General features: G+C 33.6%; 2 protein-coding genes, 2 long non-coding RNA genes and 1 pseudogene across 4 annotated transcripts in view; 2 read left to right on the top strand and 3 right to left on the bottom strand.

Moving 5' to 3' along the window:
* Nucleotides 1-6,384: 6,384 nt before the first annotated feature.
* LOC129914727 (uncharacterized) lies at nucleotides 6,385-7,726 on the bottom strand. Its single transcript, XM_055994080.1, has 3 exons — nucleotides 7,609-7,726; nucleotides 7,352-7,549; nucleotides 6,385-7,290 (listed from the first exon to the last, which is right to left on the bottom strand). The coding sequence occupies exons 1-3, from the start codon at nucleotides 7,611-7,613 to the stop codon at nucleotides 6,807-6,809; spliced, it is 687 nt and encodes a 228-aa protein (XP_055850055.1). The 5' UTR covers nucleotides 7,614-7,726; the 3' UTR covers nucleotides 6,385-6,806.
* A 204-nt stretch (nucleotides 7,727-7,930) lies between these two features.
* Nucleotides 7,931-13,791, top strand: part of LOC129914721 (tachykinins) — a 177,476-nt gene continuing 171,615 nt past the window's right edge. The window contains exon 1 of the mRNA XM_055994072.1: nucleotides 7,931-7,935. The gene's annotated coding sequence lies outside the window, so the exon portion shown is untranslated. The remainder of the gene's footprint in view (nucleotides 7,936-13,791) is intronic.
* LOC129915144 (cytoplasmic dynein 1 intermediate chain-like) lies at nucleotides 9,646-11,114 on the top strand (annotated as a pseudogene).
* LOC129914734 (uncharacterized) lies at nucleotides 11,319-11,999 on the bottom strand. Its single transcript, XR_008772234.1, has 2 exons — nucleotides 11,760-11,999; nucleotides 11,319-11,675 (listed from the first exon to the last, which is right to left on the bottom strand). It is a non-coding gene; the product is annotated as an uncharacterized LOC129914734 (long non-coding RNA).
* LOC129914733 (uncharacterized) lies at nucleotides 12,099-12,784 on the bottom strand. The gene is made up of 3 exons (XR_008772233.1): nucleotides 12,515-12,784; nucleotides 12,364-12,434; nucleotides 12,099-12,312 (listed from the first exon to the last, which is right to left on the bottom strand). It is a non-coding gene; the product is annotated as an uncharacterized LOC129914733 (long non-coding RNA).

The following is a 13,791-nucleotide window of genomic DNA, read 5'->3' as shown; positions in this document are numbered from 1 at the left end:
GTCGTTTTCGATTGGCTCTCCGGAAGCGTCCGGAATCATTCAAAAGACTTCTGAAACCATTTTATTGGCATGAAAATGACAGCCAGAACGCTTCTCAGAAGAGAAATTCTCTTCTTGATTTCAAATCAGAATCAAATCAAGAAGCACTAATACATGAATACTCACATGTCAAAGATACACTCAATCATTGTTTATTATTATTTTTCATTCAAATTTTTTTCGTTTTCTGAAATTAATTTGTTTATTTATTTTCAAACAAATAAATAAAGCTTTTAAAATATTTAGCAAAACGAATTCCCGATTAATTTGTTGAATATTAGGTACTATTTTCTTCACATATTAATTATTTTTCAAGTCTTATGCCATATTTGACATTTTAAATTTCACAGAAAAACAAACACAAACACAAAAAAAATAGAATTGAGTGGAAGAAATTCAAACTGTTTTATTGGATTTCAGAATGAGTGAATCCTTGAGTGATTCCAATCGAAAACGACATATGCTTCATATTTTAATTAATTATTTTTTTTTTTTTTCAATTCATAAAATTTTTTCCCTAGGCCTGTTATCACTATTTTTTTCAAGGAAATTATCCATTTTTGCCTTGTCACACACACAATTACAAAAAAAAAATTTACTCTCATTATGTTCTATCACTCCAGAAAAAGGAGTACAAATTTAGAGTACTCCTTAATAGAGTGAAAGAAAACGACATTAGTTTACCCATCGAGAAGTTAAAACAAAAATTGCCAGACTATTTTGAGGTGCACAAGTTCCTGCCAGACTAACTTATGTCGTTTTCTTTCACTCCAATGAGAGTACCCTTTTAGTACTTATTTTTGCACTTTTGAAGGTTTTGTGTTCTTTGACGCCACAAAAGTGTAAAAAAAAAATTACTCCGGAGTAATTTTAGTACTACGGAGTACCCCGGATTTACTCCACATTTTTAGTCAGATTTACACCGATTTGCACACACACTTATGAATTTGAAGTTTGACATTTTAAAATTTTGTTTGAAACGTGAAAAATGCGAAAAGTTTTTTTTTTTAAACTCTTTTGTTATTAACAAAAACAACCCTTATAAATATATTTTCTACTGTATTATATTCCGCCATATATATTTCTTCCATTTTTTCGTTAATTCTTCGCTTTTTCCAAAATGAAATTGAAAACCGAATAAAAAAAATTTTCAGCCAGTGTTCTTCATCAATAAAAAAAAATCCTGTGCCATATAACAAAAAAATCCCATTTTTTTCTGCGTTGATGGGATATTTTTATTTTACAATTTATAAAATCGAACTAAGAGTGTGTGTGAATTAGGGTGAAAAACCGATCAGAAGCATAATGAAAAATATACCAAAAGTAAAACTAAGTCCGCTTCTACACCAACGATATTATTATGCTTCATATTTTTTTGAATATTATTTTTTTTTCGATTCATAAAATGTTTTCCCTAGGCCTGTTATCACTATTTTTTTCAAGGAAATTATCCATTTTAGCCTTGTCACACACACAATTACAAACAAAAAATTACTCTCATTATGTTCTTTCACTCCAGAAAAAGGAGTAAAAATTTAGAGTACTCCTTAATAGAGTGAAAGAAAACGACATTAAGGTGTGCAGTTTACTTGCATTAAATTAAACTTTATTCCGTAAAGTCGAAATTTATATATGTGTTTGTCTAAGCGATTTTAAGAAGAACTGTGCAAAAAAAATACGATAATTTTACTCATCTGATCCTTCCGACAAACTGAAAGCTATTTGAATAAGAAAATATAGATTTATGGCCGAGATATCGCAAGGAGTGATCGAATATAGGTAGTATATAGATTTTAGTTTAACCGGTTTTTTACGTCTAACGGGACAAAACAGTTTGTTTTTACACATTTAAGTGAAAAGTGTTCAGCTAGGGCTACTGGAGCTGTTCGGAAATAGGTACATCTACTCTACCATAATTACCTGGCTACTGACGCCTTATCCAGGCTAGTGTGGTGGTTACACACGGCTTCCTGAGGCGTCTAACGACGATTCAAAATAAAGAAGTGCGAGTGAATCTTAATCACACTTATACCTGGTACACACTTCTGTGCAATGTGCATAATGACTTGATCGTCATAATACGAGGAAATAGCTATGTAGCCTAAGGTAGACCGGCTTAAGCATGGAATACACGGTACAATTATCGTACCGATTATCGTACAAAATTTGAATCGCATTCGATAATTGTATCGTATGTGTGCACCAAAGTATCCGCTGTACCCATATCGCACGGTCGAATGCTGATGATGGAAAACAAGAGGTAGTATGCGATTGATGAGATGAGGGTTGTACCGTGTGTGGGCTTTTAATTCACCTATGATTCAGTTTTTGAGATAACATAAAATTTTTTTATCTTACATCCAAATAATGGATAAAAATGAGAAAATGTATGACATAATGAAATCGTATGTGAATCGCATGTTTTATTGGATTTCTTTCGATATTGTTAACGATATCGGTACATCTCAAGTCGTGTACGATGATTGTATCGTGTATTCCATGCTTGTCCATGTTTGTGCTGCGACCTGCGCAATACTACACTCGAATTATTTAGCCATTATGCAAATGACTAGACTTTAACTATTGCCTTTATGCAAGCGCAAAATATACCGAGCCTTTTCTGTCTTTTCGTTCTCTCTTGGCGATTTATTTGATTTTGATGCGTATTTAAATAAATAAATCAGAATTTAATATTCATGCATGAAATATGTTATACTATGTACATACTTACCTACATTTTACAAATTTTAGAACATCTTTTTTGCTTGTAATAATGTAATCCGCACTCAAGAATTTCTATTCAATTAATATTTATCTAATCAATGCAAATACATAGCAATAAATTATAATTTCAAGATCTATATTATAATAGTTATAATAAACTAACAAAATTGGAAAAGAAAATTAAATCACATTCAACTAAAAACCAGACAGACGCTGAAGGCTGAAAACAGAAAACAACGGTTCGGTTTGTTCATTTGTTGTCGTACAGTACTAAATTTCTTGAAGGCCGAAGCACAATGTTTGTTTTGTAGTACACTTATCTCAGAAATGAAAAGACGTGTTCGGATGAAGGTTGTAGACCACTGATCTTTGAAGTACCTAAATTGTAAATATTGAAGTAAATATTTTTACTTTTTTCAACATTTTCAGCTCAATTCCTGTTTGGGTACCCTTGAATTGTGTAGTTTTGTACATTATTTTTGACCAAAATAGAAATATTTGTTTTAGGCAGTACCCAAACAGAAATTATATCGCTCCATCGTCAAATTCAATCTAGGGACCGTCCACAATTGATAATTTTTAATCCAACATTAGCCGTTTTTTATTATCACTTGATCCATATAGATCATTAACTAAAATGTATTATAACAACTACATGAGATCTTGCTTTTTATCAGGATCACGAATCGTGATCTTGCTTTTCATCAGGATCACGAATCGTGATCTTGCAAGATCTCATGTAGTTGTTGTAATACATTTTAATTAATGATCTATATGGATCAAGTGATAATAAAAAACGTTTATTATCACTTGATCCATATAGATCATTAACTAAAATGTATTATAACAACTACATGAGATCTTGCTTTTTATCAGGATCACGAATCGTGATCTTGCTTTTCATCAGGATCACGAATCGTGATCTTGCAAGATCTCATGTAGTTGTTGTAATACATTTTAATTAATGATCTATATGGATCAAGTGATAATAAAAAACGGCTATTATTCCAGTTGGATCACCAAAAATGTGATCAAGAGATCCATGATTTGGGCAGTTGAATTGAAGGAATCAATAATGACATTTTCTATAAGTTTTTGAAATTTTTGTGTTAAAATCTCAGATTTTCCACTGCAAATAGAATATGGTATCTAGTTTTGTAATTGTAAACGAAATGTGTATATAAAAAAAAACCTTTTTAAATAAAACAACAACAAATGTTCAGACAAATGTCAAACAGAGGAGTGTGTGTGCTTTGTATGTGTGAATCTTGATAAAAATCCAGATTCAGATTTTTGAATCTCAGATTCATTTTTTTGAATCTCAAGCCGCAAATAGATCATGAAATCTGAGATTTTTTTTACTTTTTTCCCTCTTCACTCCCTCTTTCAGCTGTCAGATCCACAAAGCTGGTTCTAAATCTCGCTCGTCAATAGACGACATTATATAAAAGTGTTTTCAACTGCGAGAGCAAGTACGTGTGACCCAGTCGTGCATTTTATTTATGGCGTTTTTAATTGGCGTTCAATTGGGCAAAACTGACAGTTCTGATTCTGAAAAAAAGAGAATTTCTATTCTGGTTTTAAAAACAGAATCAGAAGCAGAATCACTCACACATTCATAGATTTAAATGTCAGCAGTACAAAATGTTTGCAGCACAAATGCAAATGAAATTTGGCGCGAATACACATATATGTGAAACATGTTAAACTCAAGCAATACATTCACACCAAACTTCAGATTCTTCGGGATAAAAAAAAAACTGTTCAATTGGGATTCCGAATCGAAGAACAATTCCGGATTGCCAATTAAAAACGCCATTATTCTATTGTCGTTTTCTATTGACTTTTGAGATTTTTGTGTAAAAATTTCAGATTTTTTCCATTGCAAATAGAATATGAAATCTAGTTTTGTAATTGTGTACTAAATCTGTGCGTATAAAAAAAATAAAACAACGATAATGTTCAGACAAATGTCAAACAGAGGAGTATGTGTGAAAGTGCGTGTGTTTGTATGCGTGAATCTTGCTAAAAATCCAGATTCAGATTCTTGAATCTCAGATTAATTTTTTTGTCATTTTTTTGAATCTCAAAACGCAAATAGATCGTGAAATATGAGATTTTTACACTATTTCCCCTCTTCACCACCCCTTTCAGCTGTCAGATTCACAAATCTCATTCTGAGATTCTTCAATAGAAAACGACATATCGAACAAAACAAAGAAAGCCAAATTTGGTACTTATAGTAGAAACAAGTTTATGCCGGTAAGAGTCACAATTAAAGATTCTGACTCCATTCAAGTCCATGGTATAAAAAGACAAGGTATGATCATTAGAGCCGCCATCTTACAAAATGGGGTAATAAGGTTTTGACGTTTGGCATTTGGCAAAGTCAAAAGCAACAACAATTTCAAAGACAAATTTGTTTACAACAACAATTTCAATGGGCTGGGCTGTCAAAACCTTAAGAAGTAGCCATAAGTTTTGACAGTTCTCGATACTGACCCTTCAAGCAAGAAAACTGAGTTCAACAAAGAAACTCCGACCTCAGAACGCGAAAATCGGGCTTGCACTCACACACTTGCAACTTTTTGTGTATGAACACAAAGTCGAACGAGAATCGTGGTGAAAAATGAGAAAAGGAAAAGAAAGACAAGGCCAACAAGAGCCAAAGCGTCATTTTGTTATTTTTTGTTGAAGTGTTTGATCGCGTCGTGTCTCGTGTCGTTGTTTGTATAATGTTAGTTTATTAATTATAAACAATTTTTTTTAAATTATAAACAATATGGAAAACAAAAAAGGTATGTTTTATATATCGTTCAAAGTGTTTGGGTTAAAATGTTGTTTCTTCTTGTGTTGTAGATGTAATCTCTAATGATGAAGAAAAATCTAGAAGGTGAAACATGCGATTGGGTATCTAAAAAAACACCAACAACAGCAGCAGCATCAAATGAAATAAAATGAAAAAAAAATGTATTGTATTTCATATTGTATTTATTGTGAAAATTTCGTTTGCCAAAATAAAATAAAAAATAAAACAGTTTCAGTGAAAAAAAAAATAAATCTTGTTCTTTTTTTTGGTCGCAAATGCGAAATGTCATCCCTTTTTTATTCCTCTTTCTGGTAGGTTTTCGCTGCTCCGGCTCAGGTCCGCCTTCGGCTCCGTTTTCTCGGAATGGAGATTTTCACCACACCAATACATATGCAATCGACTTCGCGGTGATTATAATTTCCATACTAATTTGAGCCGCCTTCGGACCAGTTTCTGATCCGAAGTTGGACTCAGCTCCGCCTCAGGCGGAGCGGATTCGGACTGAGGTCGGACCTGTTTGCTTGAAGGGGAGTTTTTTCTAATGATCATACCTTCTCTTTTTATACCATGATTCAAGTCTTCAATACCTCACTAATGTCCAACAACCAAAAATATCAACCTTTTTTAAAATTTTTTTTTTTTTTTATAGAAAAATCACATTTAATGCTGACATAATTAATATTCATTTTAGTTACATTAAGATTCTATATAATATGAAAAATTAAAGTTTTTTTTTCTTTTTTTAAATGCATATACTTCTCAAAATGCTTACATTAATAATAATAATAAAAAAAGAACAACTACTTCTCTATTTTATAGTATATTTCTTGTCACACTTATAGGCTAACGACGAGACAATAAAGTTTAATTTTATATAAAAAAAAAAGTAAAACATAGCTTTTCTAAAATCTTGACACGACCCAGTTCACTTGGAGCCAACTAAAGTCTAAATCCCTATCACAGAATTCAGTCAGATGAAAATTCTGTTTGCAAATGTCGACAAAAATAAAAGAAATGAAATTGTGTATATTTCTTTCTTCATTAGGTTAAGTTTTTTTTCGGTATTCGAAGCAGAATTCCGACATCAATAACTTCTGTTTATAATTTTTATAATCTTCTCAGCTCATTTCGTTTTATCTCTTTATCACTTCTTAGATACATTTCTCACAAATACTAACGCTGTCTCAATAACATGCGTTTTTTAGACATATTTGTTTGAAAGCCAAACGAGTCACTACAAATCTGTGTCCATGCCATCTCCTGTAGATGCATCCATAATGTTCATATTAGAGTTAATAGAATTATTATTGTCTACTTCTTCATCGTCGTCTTCAATAGAATTGTTATTTTGTGATGATCTGGGATTATTTCCTTCGGGTAAGAGATCTTCCAATTTAGGCGGTGGTGTCCATAAAACTAAAGCTGTGCATGGCCTTTCTATTCGATTTTGAATTAGTGCATTGGGCATGAAACTGGAGTGAACGGCGTGCAATTTCTTGATTTCATCGCAAACAGTTATGCGGTTGGCATTTTTGAGTTTCTCTTCAAGTTCCTTTTGTGTGATTGGATTATTGAAGTCGTATTCCATGGATGATTGATTGCAGGAGGAATCGTTGCTTGTGCTAGTGCCAGCAGTGTGTTCAGTGTAATTTCGGGATATGTGCATTCCACTGAAATGGGCAATAACTTTTTCTTCGGAAATAAATTGTTTGTTCGGTCTGTAATTTGAGATTCATTTAACACTTTTTTGTAAACAAAAAAAGACTGTGTGAAACTTACAATGGTGGAATAATTTTAGATTTGCGTTTATGGAGATTCTGGGTACGTCTTGTATAGGGTTCCATGATTAGATTTGGAGCTGAAAATTGGACAACACCATTTTGCTGCTGCATTGCAGTTGTCATGGACCAAGGCATACATTCTGATTTCCAGGGTAAATTAGATGGCAACGGCATTGCGTGTGGATTACCTGATGGCCTGTAGTTAATTGTACAAAGTTATATTAAATGTAAAAATGTGTTTTAAAAGTTACTTACTTCATTTTTCTTTGGAAAATTTTAATTTAATTCTTTCTGAAATTCTTTTTTAAGGATTTTACTTTTTTATTGACAGCTGCTTTCGCTCTACTGAAGGAAGATTTTTATTTTTGTTGTTTGTTTCGTATAAAAAAATAAAATTCTAAACTTTTCGAATGTACTAGAAACATTAAAGGTGACAACACATGATGAAAGGGAATTTTTCGATAATTTTTGCCGGAGAGAAATATCCCATTTAGCATTCCACTTTTCTATTTTCTAGGAACAAAAATGTAAACAAAGAGAAATAATTTAGCAATGCAACTGGTGATTGCTAGGAAAAATTAGTTCCCTTCTTGAGCATCATCGCCCTTCACTCCTCGTCTCACCGTGCTAAATTATTATTCAATTTCAATACCAAAAAATGTCCGAGCTAGATTATTCAATTTAATAACCAAAAATCAAGTACAAAACTTGTTAATTTCTGTAAGATCTATGAATTCATTAACTGAAGCTTATCCGAAAAACAAGTTTTTCTCCGGTTAAGTTTCTTTATGAGTATTTTAACAACTTATTAGAAGTTGTTGAACAAGTTCGAACTTCTTTAAAGCCTAGTACGCAGCTGAAGCAAAAAATTTTGAAGTCTCCAAAGTCAACAGCGAACATGTTAATGAAAAAATACCATCGGGTATGCAAAGTAAAATAATAAAAGTAAAAATCAAAAAATTAAAAAAAAAAAACATCAGGAAAAAAGTAAATAAATCAAACACAAAACAAATTTAATTTCGTTCAAGATTTCGTTAACGAAATTTTCTTTCACATCAGCTGCGTACTAGGCTTAAGCAATTAAATTCTGAACCAAGCCTTATACAAGCTTTATATAAAAATAAGCTCCGATGTGAAAAAAGCGGCCAACCCAACTAGCACAACAGCTTCTGTAAATTGAAATCTCGCAGGATCTACTTTGTATACAGCTTGTATTGAGCTTGCTTCAGAATTTGACTGCTTATAGAAGTTCAGACTTGTTTAACAACTTCTAATAAGTTGTTTAAATACTCTTAAAGAAACTTAAACGAAGAAAGCTTGTTTTTCGGATAAGCCTGTTTAATGAATTTATAAAAGCCTTACAGAAATTACCAAGTTTTGTATTTGATTTTTGGTTTTGATATTAAATAATCTAGCTCAGACACTTTTTGGTTTTGACATTGAATAATTTAGCTCGGACATTTTTTTGCTATTTGAACTGATTAAGTTTTTGATTTTATTAATGAATATACTAGGATGGCCGAGTGGGTAGAGTGATGGACTGCCACCAAGCAGATACGAAGTTCGATTCCTGGGTGTGGTAAAAAAATTATATACTTTTAAAATTATTATTAATAGATATACTAAAAACTAATGGAATGTTATATATAATATCAGATCAAAAGATAAAATTCATGATTTAAAACCAGTTAAAAAAGAATTCTTTTTTGTTTTTGTAGTTTTTTTTTTAAATTTCGATAAGACATGTATTAAAGAGCTATACAAGGTCTTCCGGAGCTATCTGTCAAATCTCAAAGCTTCGGTAGAGCTTCGGTAAAGCTTTGTTTAAGAGCCTTATAAAGGGTCAAATTTGTATAACGTTCTCCTTTTTCCATGCCCAACAACCTTACTAAAGTTTAAAAGAGGCTGAAATGTAGCTTTTGTAATACCTTAACCGAAGCTGAAATGTTAGTTGGGAAAGCATATAAAGGCTTGACCATACCACACCACACACCACAGCGTAAGCTGTAGGGGTACAAGTAATTGTATGAAAAAAATTCCAAACTGGAATACCAATAGGTGTGTTTTTTTGTTTATCTATATAGATTTTGTGCAAAAAAACGACATCGAGATTTTTGGAATCCGTGTTAAAATTTGGCAGCACTGAACATTTACTTTGACAACTGTCTGTCAAAAAGTTTGCTTTTGCTTTTTTATTTAAAAAATTAAAATTTAATAAAACAAAGCTCTAAACAAAATGAGAGAAAAAAAAAAACAAACAAAAAAAATCGTAGAATTGTTCCTGTTTTACCTATGCTTACTTATGATGCCCAAGGAGATGACGAACAGAGATCGCTGCCACACATCGACAATGGGTTCCATTCCAAACTACCACCAGGAATTCTACCACATGGTTTGCCCACTATGAAGGAAGTTGCATCAGCCATAACACCACTTGAACACAAAAAAGAACCTGAAGAGAAAAATAAAGTAAGTGAATTTTTTCTCTCCTCTCTTTACATTAATTTAACATTTGTGCTTTCAGTTAAGGAACTATCGGAAGAACAAAAACAGATGATCATCTTGTCGGCGGACTTTCAAAGGTTTGTTTTACCCGCTGGACGTGTCTTCGAAAGGGCTCTATCTGAGAATGTCGACATCTACACCGAATACATTGGAGGTGGTGATAGGAGTCAAACGATGAGAGGACACATGCTAGGTTGTCATTGAATCGAGATTTCCACGAAGACCGATGGTCTAAGAATCGATGCGTCACTTCAATGGATTGGCCAACACATTTTCCTGAACTGGTTGTTGTTTCATATCACAATCATGAGGTTTGCATTTGTATTTTTTTCTACGATTCTATCTAAAACCCACTAAATTTTTTAAGGAGAGTCACAATGAACCAGATGGTGTTGTAATGGTCTGGAACACAAAATATAAAAAACAAACACCCGAAGATGTATTCCATTGTCAAAGTGCCGTTATGTCAACATGCTTTGCTAAACCAGCAGAGCACCTCTAAGTGCAACTGCACATACGCATCCAGTGTATTGTTTGCAAATGGTTGGCACACAGAATGCAGACAATGTGTTATCGATCTCATCCGATGGCAAGCTTTGGTCATGGAGATACACTGGAATTGCAGCCACGGCAATCGAACCCAATTGCTATCAGTTGCATGTCCTTTCCATCGAATGAGATTAACAATCTGGTTATGGGTAGTGAAGATGGCAATGTTTATTATGGTAAAAGTTTGTTGTGATTTTTCATTTGCTTATCGACATGGAATACGTTCGGGTGTGTCTGAAGTCTATGAGAAACATTTGGGTCCAGTGACGGGAATATCAACTCATCCAAATCAATCTACAACAGATTTTGGTGATTTGTTTCTTACATCGTCCATTGATTGGACAATAAAGTTATGGAGTCTTAAGGTGAAATTTAATATCTACTATAACGACCAATATGTATTACATTTTTTGTATTTACTTGTAGGACACTAAACCATTATATTCATTTGAAGAAAATTCAAATTATGTTATGGTCTCCAATTCATCCCGCCTTGTTCGCTTCTGTCGACGGCAGTGGTCGCCTTGATTTATGGAATACCGAATTGCCCTCGGCATCGGTGATTGTTTTTTTTTTGTTTTGTGTATGTATGATAATGAAAATTAGTAAAAGAGTATTTACTGAGTAGGTACCTACTTATGAAAAAAAAAAAAACATGAAACAAAAATGTTAAATAAATATATAGGTAAATTTTGTCAAAAGCTGAGTAATTCTTTCTTTGAGTATGTTTTTTATTTCTAAAAACTAATACAAAGTTATGTGTTGAATTTTTTATGGAAACATTTTGTAAGTCTGATGTAAAAGTGCAGTTCCGAGATTATGCAGTGAGGCGCGCACAAATTTGTTCATTTAATTTTCATATCGGATTGGAAACTTGTCAGATAAATCTTAATGAGAAAAAGCAAAACGGATTACGTTTTAATTTTGCAATTTGCAATTTAATAATAAAATAACTTATTTCTAAGATACATTTAAAATTTTGATGGCACAAAGGGGGTCTAACGTTAAATAATAATGACAAAGTTATAAAATATAAACAAATATAATACATGGATAAACTTAGTTTAAAAAGTCTGCCGTACTCGAGTTGTTCAGACCCGGATGTCCAGTTGTAGGGTTGGTTAAGTTGGGTTGGGAATCCATGTGTTTTGCCTTAATTCCTCCCTCTGCATAACTGTTTAGGAGGGGAAAGCAATTGCGAAGAAGATTCATGCAGATTTTCTCGGGAGCTCGATGGGGGCTTTAGACCCATTTGTAGAAGACATGTCCTACAGAAACAAAACGACATCAATGCAGGCAGAGTACATAAGGAATATATCGAACCAAAAAAGGAGAATCAATAAAAATATTACCTGCAACCAATTGGGGAGCTAAATGATGCTCTGAAACAATTACCACTTTCAACATGCCATTTGTTTCCACACTTCACTTATCATGCACGTGTCGTCCAAGTTTGAACGCAGTGAAGCGATCTCTTATAAAATGGTTTTTCATCAACGGGAGCTGAAGGATTTTTGGGTGTTGAATGAGCTGCATAATGCAATGTTAGGATTGTCTTGCTTGTTGCTGTCTGCTGTTTGGGATGAAAAGTGTTTCCTAGGGGAATATTTGTCGGGAGGTATGTTTGTATTTGCTTTTCTTCGCAGCGCACGCATACATGACGTGTATCATTTTAAAAATGTAAGAGACTGTTTTTGTGGTGGGCATTCTAACGATGCAATTTATTAACAACAAGAGCTTTGTTATCATTTATTCATGTTGATCGTCTAAGAATAGACGTTTTCGCAAACGAGCGCGCATTCCAAGAGCATTTGACATTACATTTTGGCTGTGAGGGTTGAAGGTACCGACACGATTAAGACCCAAGCGCATAGTACACAGAATTCTTCTTTTGTGAAATAATTCCTAGAAAAAAAGATTAATACGCTAGTTCATTGTAAGAATAAATTGATTTACTTTCCATCTCCTTTTCAGGTTTTTTTCTTTAATTTTGGGGAAGATATCGCACTCTTGCAAACACGTGAATCCTAAAATTATTAAATTAAAAAAAAAACCAAAGTTTATCGTACAATTTTCATCTTTTTCCAAAAAATATGCTTATACTTACATTGATTTGTGTTGTTTGTTATTCCTAATTGAATTCAATTTTAAATATTAAATTTTTTTTTGTCATATATCTGTCAACTGCAGCTGTCGTTTATTGGAATCTGACATTTAATAAGTGTAATGTACCTTGGCAGTACTGTTTTCTATCGAGAGAAAGTAAAATCTGGATAATTATCTGGATTTTTCAAAAATCTATACAGATAAAGTTTTTGTTGTAATTAACACGTAAATTGTTTTCATTTCAAAAATCTCGATGTCGTTTTTTTGCACAAAATCTATATAGATAAACAAAAAAACACACCTAATATTGAGGTGTACGTAAATTTTTTTCATACAAGTGTACTCGCTACCCGGACCTCTACAGCATACCCTCCCATGTGGCCAAGCCTTAAGTATTGCCTGTATGTATAACTTGCGCTTATGTCCAGTTCTAGTCATAAACAAAAAATACCAAGACTGGAAAATTTCGTACGTCTTTCCCCCCAAAACCCTTTTGTGTACATTGCTGTCTGTGAATATATGTGAAAGCCACCACGTTGGTAAATGACGTTAACACGCACACATTTATAGATTCACGACATTCAACACACATTTGACACGAACACAACGATAGGTTCACGACATTCACCACACCTCGCAGCTTGTAGGCAAACGTCAGTTGACCACCGAGTTTCCAGTCTTGGTATTTTTTGTTTATGGTTCTAGTTTGGAAAAACAAACATTTGTTATTTTTGTTTTCAATGCAAAAAAAAAAATTCAATCGAGGGCTGTTTGCTCTTAGGCACTGACATCGCAATGCGAATCGTCGAACCATCAAATTCGCACGACTAGCAGTCCGTGTATAGTTGCTACCGTGGCTACCGCATATACCCTTCTGCGGTGAGGTCATTCCCTTAAAGGCTTGGCCACACCGGAGGGTACGCGGTAGCGGTAAGGGTAGCGGCAACGATATTTGTATTAAAAAAATTCCACACCCGAACGTTGATGTGTCAGTTTGGAATTTTTTCCATACAAATACCCGTACCGTTACCTGTACCTCTACCGCGTACCCTCCGGTGTGGCCAAGCCTTAAGGCTTGGCCACACCGGAGGGTATGCGGTATAGCGGTAACGATATTTGTACTAAAAAAATTCCACACCTGAACGTTGATGTGTCAGTTTGGAATTTTTTTCATACAAATATCGTTACCGCTACCCGTACCTCTACCGCATACCCTCCGGTGTGGCCAAGCCTTTATGGTTTGACCACACCGCGAGGGTATGCGGTACGGGTAATTGT

Source organism: Episyrphus balteatus, chromosome 3 (genome assembly GCF_945859705.1).
Source record: "Episyrphus balteatus chromosome 3, idEpiBalt1.1, whole genome shotgun sequence".
Taxonomy (NCBI): Eukaryota; Metazoa; Arthropoda; class Insecta; order Diptera; family Syrphidae; genus Episyrphus; species Episyrphus balteatus.
This window is presented reverse-complemented; position numbering and strand designations above follow the sequence as displayed.

Coding starts and splice junctions, on each gene's coding strand:
- LOC129914727 (XM_055994080.1), bottom strand. Junction 7,291..7,351: donor TCTAAAATTATTCCACCATT/GTAAGTTTCACA, acceptor CTCAAATTACAG/ACCGAACAAACAATTTATTT.